Source organism: Labrus bergylta, chromosome 10, assembly GCF_963930695.1.
Source record: "Labrus bergylta chromosome 10, fLabBer1.1, whole genome shotgun sequence".
Lineage (NCBI taxonomy): Eukaryota > Metazoa > Chordata > Actinopteri > Labriformes > Labridae > Labrus > Labrus bergylta.
In genome coordinates, this window is record NC_089204.1 from 17,845,813 (window position 1) to 17,871,008 (window position 25,196).

At 40.7% G+C, this 25,196-nt stretch overlaps 1 protein-coding gene across 3 annotated transcripts in view; it reads right to left on the reverse strand.

Moving 5' to 3' along the window:
• camkmt (calmodulin-lysine N-methyltransferase) overlaps positions 1-25,196 on the reverse strand; it is a 107,954-nt gene that overhangs the window by 19,991 nt on the left and 62,767 nt on the right. For 2 of the 3 annotated variants that reach the window (XM_020650239.3, XM_020650238.3), the window contains exons 5-9: positions 16,518-16,578; positions 15,264-15,315; positions 12,564-12,627; positions 8,632-8,698; positions 3,998-4,072 (exon numbers count right to left, since the gene is read on the reverse strand). In XM_020650239.3, the coding sequence (XP_020505895.2) occupies positions 3,998-4,072; positions 8,632-8,698; positions 12,564-12,627; positions 15,264-15,315; positions 16,518-16,578 (319 nt within the window). Of the gene's footprint in view, positions 1-3,997; positions 4,073-4,441; positions 7,137-8,631; positions 8,699-12,563; positions 12,628-15,263; positions 15,316-16,517; positions 16,579-25,196 lie in introns of those variants that run through there. The other variant, XM_065959547.1, reaches the window with a different exon arrangement.

The following is a 25,196-nucleotide window of genomic DNA, read 5'->3' on the forward strand; positions in this document are numbered from 1 at the left end:
TTTCTGTTGTTACATTTATTGTGGATTTTTGTATGTGTTTTTGTATTTGATTCGTTTTACATAGAATCGTCAGGGCTGTTCTAGCATATTTGCACTTGTGGGCTATTTTGCATGTGAATTTACAAAAAGATTCAAATGACAAAGATATGTAGTACAAACACTGACAAATGCTCAAATGCACAAACACACACACAAACTCACGCTCACATAAACAGAGCTTTATCTCAGTGGCCACACATGGACAGATTTTGGAGAAAGCAGACATGCCAACATCCCAGCCAAGGATCCTCTGCCACCCGCATGCACACTGCAGGAATCCCTCTCTGGCTATCACAAACACGCACGCACGCACACACCAACAAACACACACAAAGATGTGAGGAGGCACACAACACTCCCTCTATTCCTGCACCACTGTCTGTCTTTCATTATGTCAATCAATTAAAAATGATGTGATTAGGATGTGAGGAAAACTGATAGATCTTCCTGCTACATTGTCTTAAAGCCTTTCATCTCCATTTCCACCTCATTTAAATATCACATCTCTCTCTGTATATAGTGTTGATTTCAGAGGTAAGCGAAGGTTCTACTTAACTGGAATGTCCACTGTTCCTGTATTTGCGCTGGAAGTTGCCAAACAAATCATGTAGCACAGAGATTTAAGGTGATCACACAGCAGCCTTTTAACTTCAGTAGACGAATGATCAAACAGCCTGCTGGTGTCAAACTCTGCTCATACATCATTGTGCACAGGGTGTGATTTATTTTTCTGTGAGCCTGAATTTATTCATTTTCCACTATGTGCTTATTTCTTCTACCCACCTTCTATCATCCTTTCACAGCTTTACAGTATATTCTGTACATCCACTCTAAATCTTCCATGATGTGAATGTGTTGTTTGCTCTGATAACTTCAAGTGGCAGAGCAAGACGTGTTTATCAAGACTTAATATTCAACTAATGTGGGTGGCAATGTGCGTTTATTTTCCTATAAACATATACTCTCACTTTATATAAATGCATTCTGAGTTTATATGAAGGCCACTGGTGACTTTATTTCATCAAAGGCTTTTTTGTTTGACACACTGTTACTGTAGTTCTGTTGTTAATAAACAGCTATTGTGACTACCCATGGCTGGCCTTGACAGATAATCTCTATAGAGACCACATCTAGCTGTGTACTAACCTTTGGTTCACACGTTTTCCGCACTCGTGACATCAGACAGGGAAGCAATTCACAATTTTTTTTTTGAGTGGAGTGATGTTATATTATTTAGAAAATGTAGTGTATTCATGCTTTGACAGCACTTAACATGTCAGAAGTTCTCTCCAAGACCAGACAATTCTTCTTTTGCATAAGAGCCCATCTCCAAGGATAGGCAGGGTATCCAAAGCATTATACACACCTGTGACACACAATATTACACAAAACTCGTCCTCTGTCCTTGCTCTGCTCCTCTTGTCTGCTCCGCTCTACTCTTAGCGGTGGATCCGCTGCCACAGGCAGGAGCTATAATTAATCAGGTTGGAAGCCACGTTGTTGACCTTTTCGTAGGTGATCATCGCCATAAAGCTCCCGTTAATCGGTCAGCCTTCACTCTTCCACAACCAACACTGCAATTATCACACAATCGCTCACTTGCATACACATGTGGAACCCAGGTGGGCACCACATAGAAAAACATCTTGCAGCACACACATGGAAGAATTCCATCGCTAAAGCATCTGTCTGAAGAATCTGTGGTTTCAAGAAATTCACGTGCAATTTGCTCTGTTCTCACACGATCTGCTTCTATCTATCGTACACACTCATGCATATACACCAGTCAACTGTAAAAAATCCTCTATTAGCAGCCTGCTCTCTTTCTCTCTCTGGGTGTTGTACCTGACTATTACCTGTAATGACCGTGACATTACAATAATGATAACGCCGTTTGCTAATGCTGCACTTAGCACACACGCACACCATCGTGCAGATAGATACACACGTGCTGAACACAAACTCATTTTTCGGTGTTTGTGGAGCTGGTAAGTAGTCAAGTACTTTCACTTCTACCAACAGCATGCCCATCTTCTCAGCGTGTGTGTTAGTGTGTGTGTTTGTGTGTACATACTGTTAGTGTGAATGTGTGATGGCAAAGTGACATAAATGCTTCTAATCCACTGAAAAAGTCAAATAGATTAAAGAACCATGACCGGTTTAAAAATAACTGATAATTTTTGTTGCTTGTGTGTCAGTTCCTAAGTCCACCCTGAATCTTTCTGACTATTCATCTTATTCACTAGGAAGCCATTTTCCTCTGATGTTGTTCTAAGAGTTTGAGGATCAAACTGTTGGTTCTAAAAATCTGAAGAACCAACTTATACCAACTTATACTTAGTTTAACCATAATCTATGGTTAAACTACATGCATGATTACTCATCAGCTACCATCAGACAGCTACTGTTAGCTAAATTAGCATTCAACTGCACCTTGCTGACATTTGCACTCACTCGCATTATTCACCTAGCTTATTTTGTGTAAGGTTATCAAATGGTTATGTTAGCATTCTACACGCTTATTGTACCATTAGCTAGGAGCTGGCTGAACGCTTACATTAGCTGTTGTCTTGTGGCATCAACGTTATGTTTTTAAGCTACGTTGTATAAACCTGAAATTTAGCTTGATTCCTGTCCAGATTCTCACCACTGTCTACATAAAGATTCCACAAATCACTGTCACACTGCCTTTGTATTTTCTGCCCGAGGACGTGATTTTAAACAGCATTACAGTTTTGAAGATGTCGTTGTGTGTAAACAAACATCATAAGCTTCACATATACACGGCTGTCTAACCCTTCATATGGTAGTTGGCCCGCCTCTGTTATTCATCTCTGACTTCCTTTTCTGCCTGCTTATGATCTGCCTGTCTATGTTCTATATTCTGTATTTCTAGTTTCTGATCTATATGATGGCTGTTACATGTCAGTGATTTTTAGGTTTATGGGATTTTTCAACCTGGAACAACATCCGATATCCTTGCAGAAGACTTAGGTTTCTTCCATAGCTCAACAAAAGCAGAAGTTCTCAAGTTATGCTTAGAGTCTTACTCTTCACTCTTTCTCTCCCCCCAAGTCTGGCAAGTCTCTCAGCTATACAAGTCTTCAAGGAGACCAACAAGGCACACATTCGGTTTTTGATTAATATTTTTCTATATAAAAGGTTTCTTTCCATTTTTTTATTGATAAACTCCAAACATGTCTCCACGACAAAAGAACACATAACAGAGGATGACTGGAAGGTACCTTTCATTCCCACTATAGCTCTGTCTTTGTGTTGTTGTTGTTTGATATTTGTGGGTAAACATGTCAAAGTTGTACAATGCACATTTGATAGATTTTCTATAGAGAAACATATAAGACAGAAATGTTGTCTAAGAGAAGACACGAGGAATTCAAATTGCTTCCACCCCCCCCCCCCCACAAAAGGATGTCCCTGTGCAGAGTACATTAAAAACAACAAAGCATTTTACCTCACAGTGCAACTGTGCTATAAAATACGTCATTTTTGATTGGACACAAGATCTACATTTCAAAGACCGATGGGCTAATTGTTATGTTTATAATGTTCCTTCTCTTCATTTCCATCTCCAGTTCTGCTCCTCCCTTATTGCGCCCGCAACTCTTTCTTTATCTTACTCTGTCTCCTTCCCTGTCAAGGCGCAATTATTTGCAATTTGCCTAAGTCATCCATTTGCTGGGACACCAAGCATGAAAAAGAGGCAATTTGGTGTAAAATGGAGGCAGCCCGGCATCTGAGCATATGTATGCGCGTGTGTGTGTGTGCATGTGTGTGTAGACAAGGCAGGGAAAGGTCCAAGTAGTGTTGGTAGGGGGCCAAGCAAGAACAGTCTCATAAAAACGCAAAAATTCAATCAAAAAATGCACATAGAGGTAGATCTGTATTTGTGTGAGTGTTGGTTCACGGTGTGTGTTTGTGTGTTTATGCATGAACCTACCAGTCTGCACACATGACAATGTCAAAGTGACCCTCCAGTGCGGAAATGTCAGACTCACTGTCCCACCTGACCACCCTGAAAGCACACACATAAAACACAGAGCAGAGTTTAGCATTTGCAGGGTGTGTGGTAAAATAAATTCAGTGTTAGACAAACTGCACAGCGAGCAGCAGCAGTTTTCCCTCCGCTGTTCCCTTCTCTCTCTTTCTAACACTTTGAGGTTCTTGATCCCCGACGCCTCTCTCTCTCTCTGACACCCGCTGTTTTTCTGCCTCAGCAGAGACTCGGAAGTGTCAGGGAGGGACGACATGTCATCTGTGAGGTAAAGAGAGGGAGCCTCTGACATGACACTTGACATTTATACCTTGTGAACACACACACACACACACACACACACACACACACACACACACACACACACACACACACACACACACACACACACACACACACACACACACACACACACACACACACACACACACACACACACACACACACACACACACACACACACACACACACACACACACACACACACACACACACACACATACAGCAAATGGTCACCACCATACATGTTTGCGATTCAATATCTTAATTATCCTCTCTCGCTGTTTTACTGTTTAGGCATGAACAAAGGATGTTTACAATTAGGGAATTTTCATTTCAAACTTAGTAAAAGAATATTGTGCATCAATTTATAACTGTTTTTAGCTGTGTTGCTGTCTGTTTTCTGGATATGTAACTGTTTTCTTTTTAGCTGATTTTCTTTTTTATTGTTTTATTTGTGTCCCCGCTTTCATGCTGTGAGCTCAATGTCACTGTAAATTAGGGAAACCTCAGTGTCTTTCGAGTTAAAATAAAGGTTTTGAATTGAATATAACAAATGGGATGGGAGTAGTTTTTAATATATACTATAGAAAACAACCTTGTATACACTATGGAAATATAGTAAAGGTTTCATGTTATATACTGTTTTCCAATAAGCTCTGACGTATTTGATGAAATTATGACAATAGGCCCTATTTGTATTTTTTTGCAAGCAAATATGATATGTAGTTTGCCTTTCTCTTCCCAAAGACAGGCTTAATGTTGGCAGATCTGACACAGGCTGTTTCCTCATGGCTCAGTCGGTCTGTGTCCACCAGTCTCATTAAAGGCTTTATATGGGATCTTTTGATCCATTAGATGTCGCTCTTGAGCACCAGCATGCATCCAAAACAACTCACGCTTCGTTGTTGTGTTAGCATGCTAATGCTAGCGATCTTTATTATGCTCGTATATTCACACTGCATGTAAATTTACCCGAAATGACCGTGATCTAGAAACGCTTACGTGACATTCAGTTAAGCAGTAGTACAGTATTTTATTCTTCTTTTCTCTAGTCCCTCAATTAAACAACTTTTATACGCAAGGGGATGAGCCGGCTGACTGTCCGGGCGATGTAAACAAAGCGAAGATAGGACTCGGGGAAACTCAGAAAGCATCACAGACAGTGGGACTCAGGTGTTACACCCATTGTAGACAGTCATGACTCACAGAGTTATTTTCAGAGTATATACTTGATTTATATTACATTTAAGTGTGAAAAATTGCATATTAAAGGTCCCATATTATGCTTTTTCTGGTTTTATATGCTCTTTAGTGTGTTTTCCAAGTGTCCTGTGCATGTTTAGGCACATCTTTGTGCAAAAATTCAAAGTCCGCGGAAACGCGGCTTCTCCTACGTCTTCCTGTTAGCTGTAGCATTAGCCGCATGTAACGCTCGGTTCTAGCCCCCCTCGATAAATATTTGTGAGTCCGACGTCATTGTCAGTGTGAGATCACTGATGTTAGCCCATTGGCTCGTTGTGGCAAGCCCAGCAGCTCATGTTGCACGCCCGTTAACTTCTGTAGCACGCCCACGATATGCCGTAGCCTGTGGTAGCACAGTAGTGCTAAGGTGCTAATGTTTATGCTCCCCTCGGACGGAGCCAGTGGCTGCATTCCCAATATGGTAAAAGAGGCGGGACATTTCCGAGAACCATGCTGAGCAACTGACCAATAACGACAGAGCGGATCGGCAGACCAATCAGAGCAGACTTGGCCCACGTGGAGTCTAACAGTGTGGGCTCAGCAGAGCGTAGCTGATGGACTCAGAGCGTAGAGGGAGCAAGGAGGAGCAGTACATGAAAACAGACACTTTTTTCAAACTTCATCTATTGTCAACGAACAAAAGTAGGTACATAGATTAAATATACGAACCCCAAAAAGGGCATAACATGGGCTCTTTAAGCCTTTAAAAAGGCGTGATCAACCTGTCTGTCTGTCTTTAGCTACTAGTCATCAGAGCCCAACCGATCAATCAGCCAGCCGATAATATCAGGCGATATTAGCGTATCCAGTTACTATCGGTATCTGCTAATTTTTTATTACAGATAGGAGCCAATAATACTAGATTTATTCACCAGTCAAATATAATTTCATTTGAGTTTCAGTGTATTACACTAGCATTTCTCCTTCATCAGCAGAGTATGCCATATGGATTACAACGAGCATTATCACTTTCTGTGTCAAGTAGTGATGCATGTACATGCTCAGTTACTTTCCAGTTGAGTGACCATCTTGTCTTTTCAAGTGTTTGATAACTGCATTTGAGGTATCAGATTTTTTTTCACTTCCCAATGCCAATATCGGCCCCAAAAGTCCCATATCAGTCGGACCCTACTTATCATTTATTTGCTTTTGTCTTTGTCTTGTGTTAAAGCTCAATGAAATTTAATCTTAGTACAATAACAGTTGTGTTTTTTTTCTTTATTTAAAATATGGTTTAGAGCAGGGCTGACACTGCATAACATTTACAGTTTCTCCTGCATCCCTTTTTCCACATATTTTTCCCTCTCTCTCTCGCCCTCTCTCTTGCAGTCTGTTAGGCGGAGTGGGGGGTTATTAATTAGGCATTATTAACACTCAGTAAACAAAACATTAGGCCCGGCTTAGAACACAATCTCGATTCCCGGCAGGAGGTCCCAACACACACGAATGCATGCATGTGCAAACATCATCATGCAAAATGCCCCTCCCTCTCCCTCCCCATGTCCAATCGCATTGTGCCCTTCGCCCTCTCTTGCGGTGCAGCGATGACAGCCAGCATAATCTGAAAAGAAAACAATCAAAGTAATGTAGCCTAATTATACGTTTACTTTTTCACTCCATCTTCCACTCGTGTAAATATGCAGTGGAGTGAAACAGAGAAAGAGAGAAACAGAGGAAGAGATGGAGAGAGAGAGAGAGAGGGGGGGGGAGGACCAAAAAAAAATAGTCAATAACAAAATGATTATTTTGAGACAAAAATTAACTACATTTTAGCTCGACCCAATGGGGTGTGTGTGTATGTGTAAGGGAAGTGGAAAGTTATCTGCCTAATTTCTGGCTAAAAACCCACTTTTAAATGGAATCGATTTGCTTCGATGACTGCACATATGTAAACACACACATACAACACAATCCAGTTGATGAATGATAATAACAGTATTTAAGGATTTTGGTCGATATTGTCAAATTTTATCACATGAAAATATACAAATTTCCATTTTTGATCAAGATAAAATCTGATTGAAATGTATTTCAAGTTATGGGGCGCTGGTGGCACAGTGGTTAGTGCGCGTGCCCCATGTATAGAGGCTGTTGCTTTCAAGTGGGCAGCCCAGGTTCAAGTCCAGCCTGTGGCTCCTTTCCCGCATGTCATTCCCCACACTCTCTCCCTGATTTCCAACTCTATCCACTGTCCTATCTCTACAATAAAAGCAGAAAAAGCCAAAAAAATAAATCATTAAAAAAAAGAAAAAGTATTTCAAGTTATTGATTGATAACATTTGTTGAATAAATCAGCACAACTGTCAACATGAAGTTAGTCCAGTATCATAAATCAAAGATATTTGGACACCACACAACCTGAAAAAAAATCCAGTTTTCCAAGTGAAAATGTCAGACAATGGTTTAGTCAATCAATATAAGAGACCTGACGATACGATGACTAATAGGTTTTTAGTATATCTACAACTTAAGAATGTTTAGTATTTTAGAACATTAATATGGGAAACAAAATACTATCACTCAGTAGACAACAAGTTGGCATCTTTTCAAAAATACACTTTTACTTTTAAAAATATAACCACTGACCACCACAATATTTATCTGTTACAAATTTGTTGATTTTCACTCTTAAACTATAACTATGGGGAAAAATGTCTTTTGCATGTACAGTTACACAAGCATGCCTTTTTGTGTTCTTTTCTAAGCATGCTTCGTAATCCCAAAGCAACTTTTAACATTTTTTAGAATCTTATAAGTTTCAACAATATGACTGAACACATCTCATTTATTAAACTGTGTTGACTAGAAAACTTCGATTTTGAAGCACTGTAATGGTAAAAAATAATAACAACAACATGGCGTACAGTAAAATTTGCGCTGGTTACTTGTCCCGCTGGACAGCATGACGCAATAAAAGTGAGCGCTTAAAAAAAACTGGAGGCAGACGCACACACCAAGACAACCACATCACATGGTCTATTTTTCATTTTGAAAACTAAAGACACCAGAGTAAAGGTCATGTCAAATATCATAAAGAGCTAATAAAATGGTCTCACCTGGTTGATACATGTGTTGAACCAAACTTTCCAGCTTGTCTGTTTTTCTCGACCAACCCTCGGACATCTGGCGTGCCACAGTTAAGAATAAAAAAATGTAACAGGAATTCAACATAGGAAAATGCAGACCCATATTCTACATTATTATACATTATACTCTCAGTTTTTATACATTACAAATGGCCAGCGATGTTTACAGTAGATAACATTCAAGAGGCTCACTGTTAAAATCTTAAGACACAGTATCATAAATCACAAATGAACCTCAAGGGGGTTTACAGTGTGTGCAGAAATATGGCACTGATTGTGAAGGGGAAACCCCAACACAATACATTGGAAAGGAAATATTGTAAGAAAACAGCCAGAGGAAAAAGAAATAGAGCACTCCTTTCAGGATGGATAGAAAACATAGATCTTAAGTATACAGAATGGATCTATATAAAAAGACAACTATTTAAGATGACTATTTAAAAAAAAGAGTAAATTAATAATTCTTTTTTGAAGAATAAGCTACACAAAACATGTAGAAGTTAGGATTGATGAAATACCATTTGGCATTTCCTCTACCACCAACAGTTTGCTAACTAAAAAGGAGATTTTAAACCCCAATTAAAGACATTAAGTTTAAGGATTTTTAGTGACATGTTGCATGATGAACAAAATCCACACATAAACACACAGAGACACTCTTTAGGTAAAAACACAGATGGCATGGTCAACAGGCCACATTGAAACAGCATGAGTGAGCAGAGATGATCTCCAGGGACAGAGATCCAGCCTGCAGCAGCAGCAGATCACAGCAGACTCTATCTGGATCAATGGGGAGGCTTTTAACCACAAACTCACACTGTCCTTCTCGCTCGCACACCCACACATAATCACATGCACGTAGATGAACACACAAAGAGGGCGAGTGGTGTCAAGTTGTCTCATAATACACTGGCTTGTGGAGTTGCAAAGCAATTCAATTAGGATTTCCTTGTCTTTAAAGCCTGAGACAAATCCAATCGACAAAAACAGAGAGGGAGGGCATGATAAGTTGATAGATGGATTGATAACTGGAGAGCCAATCCAAAATCAAAGGGGCCTCCCAGACACTGACACACAATAATATGTAGGTTAGCCCACGTTTATATACATTCACAGGCATGAGCACACACACATGCTGGACACCTGTGCATCAGTGTGTTATGCATAGGGATGACAGGGCGAAGGGCGGGGCAGCTTACTGTAATCTCATCACCAGCACACCACTAGGGGAGAGGTCACTTTCACTTCTCCTATTTATTTGAGTGTGTGTGTGTGTGTGTGTTTTTTTACTTTTATATGTGTGTGTCAGTGACACACACATATAAAAGTAAAAAAACACACACACACACACACACTCAAATAAATAGGAGAAGTGAAAGAGAGAGAGAGAGAGAGATTTGAGTGTTTGTGAACATTAAAGTGGAGAAAAATTTGCTCCCCATCACTTGAAGTAGACAAGCACCAGCCAATGACATGCATCAATCATTCTTAATGGAACAACTCAATTGATTTCCAACATGAGTATTCAAGGTCACAGCAAAAGAGGGTCTTCTCTGCTGTGTGGTGTGTATTTCTGTGTGTTTCCTCACTTTATAAATGAGGTCAACAACTTGGAAGGAGACGGAAAAATCCATTCACGTCTTCTTTTCCCCGCATATCTTCTCATCTATTTCACTGGATACAACCGAGCCATATCACAAGCCACTATCTCTTTCCATTGTAACGCTAGCAGCACAATAAATGCATGTGAGACAAACAATGTGAGCCATTAGCGCGAGGCTAAAGACCGGCAGCTTCCTCAGCGATAGGGAACGGCGCACAGAGCCTGCAGTGTGTGAACGGGCCAATTTGGCTGAGCCCAGAACAAATTATCCGTCTTTCTCAGTCCTCCCGGTCTCTCTTTGTGAGTGTTCGATCCATTCTCGATATGATTTCACTTACAATTCTCTTCATGTGTTTGTTCTGAGAAACAAAGCGCTCGGTCAATGGTGTATTGTTGGTGTTGGCTAAGTGTGTGCGTGTGTTTTACAGGCTTTATAATGTTATTGTTTAGCCTTATTGTGATCAGTAAAGGAGCACTGTAGCCGGATGAGACAGAGATATTGAAAGAACAGCTAAATATAGAAAGCTGTACCGGTCAATGGGGGAGAAATGTGTATTTATATTTCCTGCTATTGTAAAACAAACCTTGAAAATCTTGGCTTTTTTCAAGTCTGTGAATTTGTTGAGTAAATAAAGCCAGTTCTGGCTGAATGGGAGGGGGAAAAAAAGAGTGTTGATAGAAGAAAGGAAGAAAAAAAATGGAAGCACACAAAGGGGATCAGACAAAAAGTGCAAAATGGATAAAAAAGAACAACAAGATGGTCTGCAATCTGACAGAGTTAATCAATAACCCAGTCCAAGAACAAATGTTGGCGGAAAAAAAAAATCTCACCTAAAGATTTGTCCAAAAACTTAATTATAGGCCTGAACCTTAACCACACATAAAAACATTTTAAACAAACCTTGATTGTTCCTTCTTCCAAAACACTCATCAAGCCCTTACACCAGACTTAGCATTAGATGAAGTCCCAAAGAAAATCTGACAGGATGGCAATTACTGTGCTCTTAACATGGCATTGTGGGCAGCTAGGATTGGTAGATGCCATGTTGAGCTCTGGTGCTGGGTATTTGTCACTGTGGGCTCCCCATCTGCTGCTTCTGCCTAAAGATAAAGAGGTGGAGGGCTATTCTTCTTTCACTCTGCAGCATATTGTTGTTGATTTGAGAGGCTGAAATTCAAAGGTAATGGAACGCTGTCTAGTTTTTGTGAATTATACCGTCTATAAAATGTATTGTAAAGCTACACCAGGGCAATAGGAAATTTAACCACAGAAGATATTAATCTTGGTTGGATAGCATTGAAGAGTTTTAAAATACAGAACTGATTGATTTGCTTTGATAATAGTTTAGATTTAACATTCAAGCTATCTTAAACTGTTTTGACAGACCTGTAAAAGCACATTTTTCTTGTTTTTAGACACCACAAATTTGGAAAATACAAGAATAGTATATGTTATTTACTTATTGTTGCCTTTTTTTGCTTTTATACGATAGGAAAGCTGATGAGAGACGGATAATGTTGGGAAGTAAGAGGAGGAATGAAGTGAGCCAAATGGTGAAAGTCCGGGAGTTGAACCAGCCAACTGAGTAAGGAGACCTTTGACTCTATATATGGGGCGCCTGCTCTGCTGACTGAGCTAGACAAGTTCCCCCTTTTTTTCCACAAAAAGAGAGACAGAAAGGCATGCAGAGTACACAATTAAAATGTCGAAGTGTTGATTGTAATTCATTCTATACCAGTATTAGATCAATGGGTCACTTTGGAGGTGCCACAGATTCAGGGCAAATAAGTATTTCGGTTAAGAAATAGGATATTAGACAGATTTAACATAACTTATAGCATAAACCATAGACTGTAAATCATAGTATACACCTCTTTAAAATCCTATCTTAAAACTGAATGCAAATCGATGAACATGGCATGTGTTTCAGCAGGATGAGACCCAATTAATGATGAATTAATGATTCTAATTTTACATGTTTAATGTGAAAGGAGCACATCAATATTACCTTTATGCTGATTAATTATGTATTAACTGCTGTTTCACAAGTGAAATGTAGAGCAAATGCTGTCCATTCACCACATGTTACGCTCATGAATCTAAAATACATTTGTCACAGGTGGAATTAGTCCCATGTGTAATGACTTATAGTATATTTGAAAACCTAATAAAACAGACAAATCTTTTTCCTATAAATAAATCCATATGAATGCATGAAAATAAATGTGAGCAGGAGGAACGAGGCAGAGATCGAGAGATAGCCAAAGACAGAAAGGGGAGAGGACGATGAAAGGATACTCTGAATGGACTTCTCGTTCCCATCTGATAGCAGAACTTCTTTCACGTCAGCACAAATGGCAACCTGAGAAACAGAGAGACAGGTAAAAGACAGAGAAATGAAACAACATGGAACAAAAGAACAAAAACCAAAAGCGCCCTTAGATGAAGCAAACATCTGAACGCACACACACAATAATGACATAACCATATCTACAAAGCTTCACTCTTGGCAGCCCGGCCCACCCCACCCTCTCTCTCTATTGCTCCCTCTCCTCGCTGCCATTTCCCCTCTCTATCTTCACCCCATTTTTATGTCTGCATTATTTTAATCATTCAATCAAATCAGTCAATACTTTTATCATTGTGGCTAGCGGTGGGGGCTGCTATCTTGCTATCACTCTGTTCAGTAATTGCATTGTGACAGGGGATGATGGCAAGCGCAGAGCCTTTTCATTTGACGCTGGGTGTTTATCAGGCCGAGCCATCACTCCGTTTGCCGCTGTCACTCTGCACTCGGCTCGCCGGGCCTGCCTGATGTCCTTCATATAACTTTGCGGAGAAGACTGAGAGAGACGAGGAGAAAGAGAGGGAGAGGGAGGGAGAGACGGGAGAATGGATAGACAGCTCTGTGCTGCGCCGTGTGTCTCTGTGTTAGGGAGATATAGATAGAGAGGTGTGTGCTTTACTATAACCTCATCTTTTCACATTTCCTTTTCTTTGCAGATGCTTTTTTATATCAGCAAGTGTGTGTCAGGCTGTCAATTTCTGTTAAGGAGGATGTGTGCGCGTGCATATACCCACGGGTGAGTGTAGGTGCGAGTAGCTATTGTGTTGGTATGCACATATATAAGGTGAGGCCGGCTGATTCTGGCATATAAAAACGCCCAGGCTGTAGCATATCAAGTGTATGAAAATTCCAGGAAAAAAACGATGTATGCATATACGCACACATGCATGACACACAGAAAAGCATGCAGACACACACATGTTAAGGCCCTGCAGGGTGTGTGAAGGGGGTCACTGAGTGCTGTGTGACCCACCATCTGCTCAAAGAGAGGACGGGACCTGCAGGCTGAACCAGAGCATCCAGCTGAAAGATCAGGGGCCCAATCTTGCAACCCATGACCATACGCCACCCGCCACCGCCATCATACACACATGCAGAGTAAAGCCTATGTCATATTTTTATATTTATTCCTTAGCCAGACTGAAATGAATACTGGTGTCTCTTTTATTTTAAAAGTCTGTAAAAACTGCAGTGGGGTAGGCCTCATTGCTTTATTACAAAGACTCAACTTTGAATCCGGTGTAACCAGTGTTTAGCCAGAAGGGGCTTCCTTTTCTGTGTGTTATCCTCAATCCAACTAGTTGATATCTATTTATAGAGTTCAGTTAAAGTTACATATTTACCAGATGACCCAATGGCCTTTTTTTAGCTCTCCATACTGTTTCCCTGCACTGCTGACTGAAATCCTAGTAGGTGATCCTACTCAGTCCACAAATTAGAATCAAAATGTCAGAGATGTCAACTTTAACTTTAACCAAAGTACAGGGACACAGGGGGGATACAGGGGGTAACTTGTGATTCTGAAGTGGCTGATTCATAAGCTTTAAGGTTTGCTAAAGTTTAGAATGATGCTACAGATATTAAAAGGTGATGTATCGTCTTGCATTTGTGAAATGTTCTGAAGTTAATGCCTGTGACGATGAAGTCAAGATTGTCGTCATGAAGACAGGGAATTAAATGAAATACTACATATGACGCGTGAGATGCGTGTAAGAAAATTAAATCAGAATTTTGTACAGTACTGAAGATGAAGAATGACATAAAGCAGGGAGGTTGGGAGGAAGTTATATATGTCTATTTAAAGTTAGAATTATTGAACTGTTCACATGGGAAACAGAAAAAAAAGGTGGATGTGGTGTCAGTGGCGGATGAAGGAGGGATGAGGAGGAGGAGAGGTGTGAAGGAAGGACTCCATCTCAAGCCACCAATGTCAAAACATGGTGTATTGACTGCCGAGAGATAAAACCAGGCTTTTTCTCACACCAACACACCCACACACACACAGACACACAAACACACATCGGCAGATCGATGGGACACTGACGCCTGCTATGTGGAGGGGCCCTTAAGACCCTGGCTAATAAACCCTATAGCTGACAGTATATCTCGGTGTGTCACTTATGTGTGTGTGTGTGTGTGTGTGTGCGTGTGTGTGTTTTCTGTCAATAAAAGACAGCTTTTAAGACCCACACTGGTTCATATAGTGTGGTGACACTAATCAACCTGTAATCTTGAGCATATAAAAAACTGATTTCTCTTATATTTCAAACAATTTAAGTTGAATCCAACAAACAGTGATCTGCCGTGATAAGATCAGTACACCTCAAGAAAATTCCTTTGTAGAAAATTACTCAAACTTAATATGAACAAAGTCAGATTGGGTTTTCTTTCTGTTCATTTAATCTGATCAAAGTGTGCATGGGTATGCACACACATAAGGAGCAAGAACATGTACACACACACTCATAGGCAAAAAAGCAGTGTGTGATATGTATATGAATAGGTATGGATACTCTGCACCCATGCTGTTTGTGTATCGATTAGGGAGGGTCAGTTTCATTAGGGTAGCCAAACCACTTCTCCTGCAGCTATCTGTGTGTGTGTGTGTGTGTGTGTGTGTGTGTTTGTTTGTTTGTGTGTTTGTCACTTACCATGAGCCCAGCAAGACAGGTCATACCTCCCCCTAACTCACACGCTGCACCCCTGAGAAACAGAGAGGAGAGTGGGAATAAGATTCACCTTCTTGAGACCAAACTAGCAGTTTAGCGCACACACACACACACACACACACACACACACACACACACACACACACACAATCATACATGCACATACACACACAGCAAACACAGCAGGGTGAGAAATATCAATTCAACCATCAACCTGAAAGCTGAATACTGAACATTGAGAAGCACAAGCTCAATCAGCGGGAATCTGAGAATACCCACGCACACACACACACACACACACACACACATAACACACACATAACACACACAAGCACACTGTCCTGAAGCTTGCATGCTCAGTCAACCCCTCTCTCCATCCTCTTCCTCCTTTCATCTCTCCTTCCCCTCCATCTCTGCCTCTGTCCTCTTTCATCCCTCCCTGTCTCCCTCCCTCTCTTGCTGACCTTCACTTCGCTGCTCTGATCAATACCCCTCTCTTCCTCGCCTCCCGCCTCTTGAATGTTAAAACAGGAAATCAAAGAGTGACGTTCCACCTTGAGTGGAAATCAAAGGTGCCTGGGTGCTTTTCAGCACCATGCCGTAGGGCAGGCCGAGAGAGCAGGGGAAAGAGCAACTCAGAACAACACAGCGTGGCATGTAAAGGTACAGGATGACACAATCATTTACTGAAGTCCCAGTGGCAAATTAACTGGGTCAATGTAGAAGTTTTTATATAAAATTATATCTTACAGTATTATCATTGTATTCCAAGGATGTTGCTACTCTCACTTCCTCTATCACCTGCTGCGATTTTCAATAATATTTACCAACTAAGGTCCCTCAGAGGCAAACAAACCGTGGAATTAAAAACCATGATGCAGTTTAGTGTTTCAGCGAGTGCTTCTGTAAGGATGATTTATATTACAAAGGTAAAAAAAAAAAGAGACTGGCGTGGCACTGAACCAGAGAGAGGAATGATTACTTATATACAGCCAATAGAGAAATGTCGTCCTTTTCGGTCATTTTATGCCACTATACTTCTTTTTGAATGCCCCAATCGTATTTCATTATTCAATCAGTGAATCTATTATTTACATCAAGTTATGACAGAAAAAGGACTGAACTGAAAAGCAATCAATGAACCCTGATCGATGCAATCAATCACAGCTGACAGTCCTAGTTTTCTTCAGTGATTTGTCATTTGAATATGGATGTTTAAGAGCGGGAAAAACTCACTTGAACATGTGACGTTTCTTCAGACAGTAATGAGCCATCACCTCTTCAGATGGCCACACACCTGGGTCCAAAAGAGAGAGAGAGAGAGAAAAGAAGTTTAAGTTACTGATGGATGTTTATTCAACTCAGCGACAGATCTTCATCTGCAGGCCTTCATTTTGCATCTCTAGTGTAACATGGTGCTTTGATTCCAGCATCTCAACATCAAAAACACCTGAATATTGACACCAAACCAAAATAAAAACAATGAGTGTTCAGTGAAACATAATTCAAGGCATTGTGTTTTTCAGTCTGTGTTCATTTGCTTCTCTTTTGGATCCACCTTGCCTGTGATCCAAGGCTTCTCTGTCTCTGTTTGTCTGACTGTCAGTCTTTCAATCCTAAATCCTTGCAACACTCGCTCCCATTGGGCTCTGTGTATGCAAGTGTGCCTATGCAAGTGTGTACGCAAGTATGTGTGTGCGACAGGGGGGTCCGGTGGGTGATAATCACAGCGTGCAGGCCTGTCTGGCTTATCACCTACTGTCAGCCCTTCTCCTCTGCTGTGCATGTGTAACACACACATACACACACACATTTGCATGCCTGGTGCAATATTCCGTCTGCTTTAAACACACACAGGAAACACACACATCTTGGCAGTAGAAAAAGTAAACATTCATTTGAATCAAACTTCAGCTTTTGCTGCTGGCTTTGAACACGGAGGTTTAGCTTGCGCTGTCTGTGTGTGTTTGTGTGCACATATGCATCTTTGTGTGTGTGTGTGTGTGTGTGTGTGTGTGTGTGTGTGTGTTTACATGAAGGAGTTGTTGAGAAAAGAGAATGAGGGGATATAGAATGAGTTGGCGAGAGAGCAAGGGAGCGGAGGGAGACAGAGATAGAAAATGAGCGAGGTAACGAGAGAAAACCAGGGTGGGAGGGGAGGGTTGGAGGAGGAGAGAGAGAGAAAAGGTGGTAGTCGATATAATAAGCGGCTTACAGGCGGTCTCTCTTCACCTCGTGGGCCAGACATCACTGCTCCCTCACTCTCCCTCTCTGTGTCTATCTCTCTCACTCAACCCTCTCTCTCTCGCTCCCTCTCTTTCGCCTCGCTCCGGTCCGCCAAGATTAGCTCAAGCAAGCAGGATTTAATAATGCCTATTGATAAAATGTCCAAATATTCCTTTTCCCCATTAGAAAAAAAAAACACGCTTTCTACGTCTTAGCTTGACAGAACACACACACACAAACACACATATGCACGCACACACACACGCACACGCACGCACACACGCACACACACACACACACACACACACACATACAATGACAGGCAGAGATGCTCCACTGTGTGACTAGAGAGTTTGAACACTTGTAAGGCTTGAACACAGTGACATTTAAAATGTCATCTGTTATTCCCCTCAGCCAGCTGTTATACCACAAAACAGAAAACTTTATACACTTAGGGCTGCTTTAGTGTTCTGCATGTAGAGAAATGCTGCACCTAGAATTGTTATGTGTTTGAAAGATTTTTAATAATTAGTCTCATCTGAACATGAGTTTATGGGGGATGATTTTACTCCCTTTTAAGCGTGTATTTAAAGGATCAATATGGTGTTATTCTTTCCTCATTTTATTACTCATTAAATCCCAATACAAGCTCAAAACCACAATGTCCTCAGCTGTCCCCAAATATGTTTTTTACCTCCCAATCTTGGATGTGGTTGTATGCACCATACCTATTAACTGCTAATGAGGCTGGGCCACAAATCTAGGGCAACTTTTCTCTAAAGAGATGGGAAATGTTGTTGTTGAATCCTCACAGGATAATTTATTAACATTTGATGAACTTCTGAGTATTTATGTGAGACAAATTAAACTACAGTGTAGTAACATGAAATTGGAAAGTTGCAGAAGAATCATGTCAATTCTTGAGACATTGTGGCTTCCTCTGTGTTTTTATCTGAAGACATTCTATCTTACCTTTTAGGATCTCAGCTAATTTATTGATTCAGGAAAACATACCACATGCCATTTCCTGTATTATGCAAGGCTGTATGAGCTACCATAATATATTTAATACCAATAACTGAGAAAGATTAAATATGTATACACTGTCAACTTTATTACAATATTTAGATGGGCTGGATCCCTGATAATTAAGCTTAAAAGGTTACAGCAATGACTTCTAACAAGACCCCAAACTAAATGAGGAGTCCACATTTCAGATCACTGATAATGCTGTTTTTAAGAACCACGATGGTCAAATACGTTATATATACTTTAATCAAGTCCTTAGTTTAGGTCGACGTTGGATTTGTCTGAGAACACTGTAAGAATAGATGAAGGCCTGAGATGCAAATTTAGTCATCTTGATGAATAAAAACAGAAATTACTTGCTTTCCTTTTGTTCACAAACAAATGGTTAAGAGCCCTGTTGTGCTGCACGACTGAGCAAAGCCATCGCTTTACATATAATCTCTATTCATCCTTTATAACTGATGTATGCGTGGGGTATTAACCTGCCACCCTTAATTCAACCATTCTCTTTTTGATTGGGTGTTCACACAAAACCAAATAGTATCCGTTCCAAACATTTGCCCTGTGAAATGTCAGTCTCACCCTCGGATGTGTGTTACCATGACACTTGACATGAAGGGCAGCCCAAAACATCCTGGGGAGATGAACAGCAGAGGGTGGTAATGCAACATTAAAGTGGGTGAGCTTTGCTGTTCAACAAGACAAACAAAGAAGAATAGCGCTGAGGGCCAGTTAATGTCAGGTACACACACTCTCAGATAAAACAAAGGTGTGTGTTCATGTGTGTCTGTGAGAGAGAGCAAGACAGACAGCACTCAGTCATAAATCTTTGTAAAGCATATGTGAATCTGATGGTTAATCCCCAACTCTAATAACATTAATAGCCCAAAGTGATAAAAACTGTGTGAGAGTGTCTGTGTGTGCATGTTTTGTGTACGTGTATAGGGCATTTGAGAGAGTGTGTGTGTGTGTGTGTGTGTGTGTGTGTGTGTGTGTCTCCCAGGTCGAGTTGCACTGTAGGAAATGAGGGGATCAGGAGTGAAGAGCAGATTACTTTTCCTGAGGATAATGAAATTATTTCTCACCTTCAATTACTAGATGAGCAAAGGAAGCCGTGTAGGTGTGAGAGAGAGAGAGTGAGATAGAGAGAGTCTGTCTGTGTGTGTGTGTGTGTGTGTGTGTGTGTGTGTGTGTCAGCTCAATAAAGTTATCACTCGTACCATGCACTAAATCTTGCCAGCAGTGTTACCCCGAAAACCATATGTGCAGCTTATTTGGGTGGTGAGCTGGAAACATTGTAAACTCCCCTATGGGTGAGATACTCTGACTTTAGAAATAGCTGAAAACCTGTATATTTTTTAAAGGTCTGTCTTTAAACATCAATAGTCAACTCTTACATGATCGGATGCTGTATTTTTGATAATGATCCCAATTTTAATAAAGGGATGTGCGCGTTTAGTCAACTTAACAGTTAAATGTCATCAAACTTGCTAGTCAGCACCAGATACTAATCGGTGAAGCAAAATTGTTAATATTTTTAATGTTGGCCCTCTATGTTGCTCTAATGTTATGCTAAAACCCGCCACTAGCAGAGGCTATAGCCTTTGACTGGCTGTAGTTTCGGTTAATGGACCTGCTCTCCCAACTACCTGAATGTAAACAAGCACAGTGGACAGATAGCATCTTGTAGAAACAGCGTAGTCTGGCAGTATTTCCATCTAGAAAATGTAAATGTGTATAGGCTGTCAGGTTAATCTGGCATATCGTCTAGCAATGCATAACCACATTTAACACAGATATGTGGATGTTAACCTGCATAGAGGACTTAAGGCTGGCAGTGCTAGCGCTGCTTAAGTTAGCCAAACTCGTCAAACCAATTGACATCATCCACCTTTTTCCTGCAACAATGTTTATGAATTTAAACATGCATTATTTGAGAAAAAAATAGAAAGTGCTTCAACTAAGAATTCCCCTTTTCTTCTAATAGTAGATTTCATTGTTTGGTCAATGGCAGGGCTGAGTAAATAATATTGTTCAGTGTTTCCCAACGCCCAAGATTATGTCCTGAATTGTCTAATATTGTCCACAACCTAAATGAATTTAGTTTACTGTTTGTCTGGTTTAGGTAAAGAAGTAAATAAAACAGAAAATATTAACATTTAAGTAGTTCTGATTGATTGATTCCAATATGTTTGACTTTTCTTTTTCCTTACAAAATACTCTAACGGTACCAATGAATCTACTATAAAATAAGTAAGAGGTTGATTGATAGCGGGTAATTTATGGGCTGATTGTGAGGTTGAAACTAAACAGTGATACAAGTCATTAGTACCACAAGCAGCAGTATAATGACTGGGCTTTTCTTGATCCTGTGCTTTAGAAACCAGTCCTTCTTTCATGTTAGCAGTCCTGTAGGAAGGAAGTCTCCTGAACCAATACCATTTCTTAGTAGAACTACTGCCATGGTCCTAAACCCTCATCCCTCATCATCCTGGTGACCTAGGCCTGACCCTGGGAACTCCGGCACTTACGGAGCGCTAATCTGGCCTCAGTAGCTGTGAGTAATCACATGCACAGGATGGAATTATCCAACCATCCCTCCGTTTTCTTTTGCTTATCCAGGTCTGGGCCGCGGCGGCAGTAGGTTAAGAAAGGTAACCCGGTCACTGAGGCAACCTCCACACACACATGTCCTCTGGCACCTCCTGAGGGATCCCTGGGCTTTCTGGGGATCAGACAGCGGGGAGGGAATTAGCGAAAGAGCTATTTGAAATACCTGAAGGAAGATCCAGGTGCTGTTTGGGGAGAGACTTCCTGAAATAACTTTCCAGCTTAGCCGAGTTGATTGAGATGAGGGTGGCACTCTGTTCTCAGTACCAACAATTAATTAAACAGAGCCGGAGCACTTTCATTTCTAAGATAACAGGATCTGCTTAAGTGAGCCTGCTGAAAGCAATATTGATTGCTGCTATCAGACTGGCTGAAAGACAATAGAGTTAAAGCATGTTTCTTTTTTGTCTGAACGTAATAAGACAAGTGGTTGTGGAATGATGTTTTCAAAAATAACACCTCCTTTACTGTTTAATGATTCACAATAATGATGTCAGCAGCAGTTTCTCAGGAAGTGTTGGTCGACAGTTTTTCTTAACAAAGCAGGGATTTAGCTCCATTTATTTTGTCCTCTGAAAGTTAAATGCTGTTTTTTTTTTTAAATAAATATCTCTGTTTTGTCACCTGCTGAGGAAAGAAAGCTTATGTAAAGGGCTAAATAAAGGATAGGGTGAGAAAAAGAAAGGACAGTGGAGGAGCAAGAACACACATGACAAGGTGTTACGTTTTCAATAGGATAGGACAAATATTTACAGGTATAAAAGCAGCCCACTTTTTAGATGAAAAATGACGGTAAGAAGGCATACAGTGGTGAATGCAGTGAGTCAACTTGGCAGGGAAACCCGTCTGTAGCACCATATTTTTTTAAAATTAAAATATCAATATACAGCACCAGCTATTCAATCGTTTTATGTCACAAGTCAGGATAATATTTATTGCTGAATGGATATTTTGTCCCAACCCAAAAACTATCTTACTCAAATCTTTTGACTCTTTAGTATAGATTGGATTCAATTTGTATATTGTATTGAGTCCAGAGTTTTTAATGTTGTCTATTTTTGTAATTCTTACCAGGACCTGAGTACCCCCTTTTTATTTTCTTAAAATACTCTGAGATGACAATATAACTCTTAAATCCTTGAGACGGAAGGAAAGGAAGTGGTGTATCAAGAGTGAGGACGACTTTCACATGGAGGTAAAAGTGAAATGAGAGAAGCGGCCTAGAGACGATTTAATAGCAACAAAAGAAAATCGGAGCTGGAATAAGTCAAGGAGAGGAGTGACAAAGAGAGAGAGAAGAAATTGGAATGAGGGGAATAATAGTAGAGAGGGGATGAGGAGGACTGGAATGGGTGGCAAAAAATAGACTAAGCAAGGACAGGGGTGAGAGAGAGAGACGGAGGGAGAGAGACAAGGAGAGAGTGGTGTCAAGATGGGGTTAAGTGGGCCAAGATGTCGCATTGTGCACACACACACACACACACACGTGGCTCTATCACATACTGATACACACAAACACACTCACACATATATAGTGTTTTTCTCTCCCCTCAGGCCCGGCGTGTCTTCAGGCTTGGTGGCTCTCTGGCGGTGATCCGTCTCCACATTAAGCAAGGCCTCAGATAATTCCTAAGCCTCCTCCATGGCCGATCCAATAAGGGATAAGGCTCTTGGCTGGCCATGATCAACTGACAATCTGTCCTCTCACACGGCTACTTTAGTGGAGGCCAGGATTACCCGGGCCAGCCTAGACAGGGTACACGCACAGTTCACAAGACCAAGGAGCTGATGTGTGTGCATGTGTGTGTTATAGGGAGAAAGAGAAAGAAAGATCGGAGGATTGTATATGGAGGTAAAGGTGTGTGTATCTGCTAGAACTGGAATGTTTGAAAGAATCTAGAAAACATGGACGTTGTCTCAAAGATGTCACCCATTGCTTTCTGAAGAGGCATTTTAAAGTCGAATGATGGCAGTGGCCATATTGTAAATGCCACCTCCATCTATCAATTTAGAAACAGGCTGAAATGGAGATTAGTGGCCCCATTGATACAGCCATGTCCCTTGATATGCATAAGGCCCTGTGTCCACCCAGGGTTTTTAACTGAGCGCCAGCATCTTTTCCAATTGTTTTTTTTTTTTGTGTTTTCTGACTGTTTAGCCTTTTTTGTGCGGCCACTTTGAACATTCAACTTGAAAATGTTTCAACTTTTCAGAAAGGTGCCGTTGACATCACTGACACTCTTTCCAAAGTATGATATTCCATGTACTTTTGCTGTCTATGGATCATGTCTTGTACCCACATCCTCTTTGCTCCGTGTCTAAATGGGAAATAAACGATCTAAAATACAAAACATACAGTAACCAGTAACGGACCAGTGTTGGTCATAAAGTGGCCATCGTCAACAGACTTTTGTCATAGAGACAGGAGAGAAGTGCAGCGCTTATCTTCTCAGCGCACAAACGCTTCATAGAAGCATTCCTGAGTGCACAGCCACATTTTTCTGCCTGGAAAAAATGCTAGGACCTTACTATGCAAAACTCTTAGCCTCATTTTAATTAAAAGCAGATGTGTTATTGAAAAAAATTCATGCCATGTCAAGTTTTTTTCCCCAAAAAAGAAATAAGCAACATATACAGACGAAACCTGTTAATTCACAATTTTTTGCTGCCAGCCACAAGTGGACACTTGAGAAACTGCAGTTTATTACACTTCTTTACACTGCCACTTCCACATAGGCTTTATTTTTTTACACCAGAGATTCTGGCTTATTGTGTGCATTAATGGATGTTTGTTTAATATCACAATAAGGTACATTAGCACTAGCTAGAACTATATGATTTTAAGAGTACATACAGAAACACTTCAAAATGCCAATTTTGTCAATTTGCAGTGAGGTCTATTTTGTATCAAGTATTTGATTTTTCCTTCTGAGAAAACATTTTTTTAGATTAAAAATGATTTTTCCTAGTACTTTATAGCTTCAGGGAAATCCTCGAAACCATGTCTTTGATTTACAAGACTTACTGAAGGGCTGAGTGTTCATCAGTACAGTGTGTTGATACTGAAATCTGTACAAGTCTAAGATCTTAATCAAATAATCCAGCCTCAAAAGAATTTCCTCATAACAAAAAGAAAGGCGTAATCAGAAACCAGAATTGGAATGCCAGAGGGCGAAATACCAAGTATTATAAAAGTACTTCAGGCTCTAAGGAGCCTTCATGCTGTATATTAATCAGGTGCGTGCTGCAGTCAGCTGATTGGCAGTAGAAAAGCTGGAATGCAAACACAAGTCAAACGGGATGGTGAGCAAATGCCAATCGATCACATAAGCGGAAAGCTTTGTGCACTTTAAGAACCTCTACAACCCTGATTAGTCTGATTTGCTTATGGTTTAACAAACTATTAATAACAGAGTGTAAATAATAATAGCAATTATGAAGAGATCAATCTGCCTGGCTGCTTTGGTAAACATACATGCCGTGAATAGACAGTTTAGATAGCCTATTCGCCTTTCACCAGAGGAGCAGGCAACGTGTGATAAGAATCGACATTCTAGCCAACAGAGTCTGCCTCGGAGACACTCCTGATCCCTTTTTCCATTGGAATAGGTTCATTTTAACACACACACACACACATACACACACATCTCACATGCACACACTCCTACACACGCACAGAGGACTGTGCAGGGTTTCGATAAGCGTGGCCCTCCTCACTCTCTCTCTCTCTCTCTCTCTGAGTAAACATCGTTTTGGATTAGGCAGAGTATAATGAGAGCAGGGGGCTATCTGCCCACCACGCCTGCATTGTGGCCCCCCGCTCCTCTCTGAGGGGGCCGGGACCAATCTTTACTCTGCTATTTATCCCCCTCCTCTGATAGCTTACTTATCTGCTGCAAAATGCCAGGGCTGACTGCCTGTCTAACTGCCCCTATAACTGTCTGCTTGCCTTCTTGTCTGCCTGCTTCCACACCTGTCTACCTGTCTGTCATCCTGTCTTAAATCTTGGAGAAAGCTTTAAGACAAATACATGAGTACTACTCGCGTTAT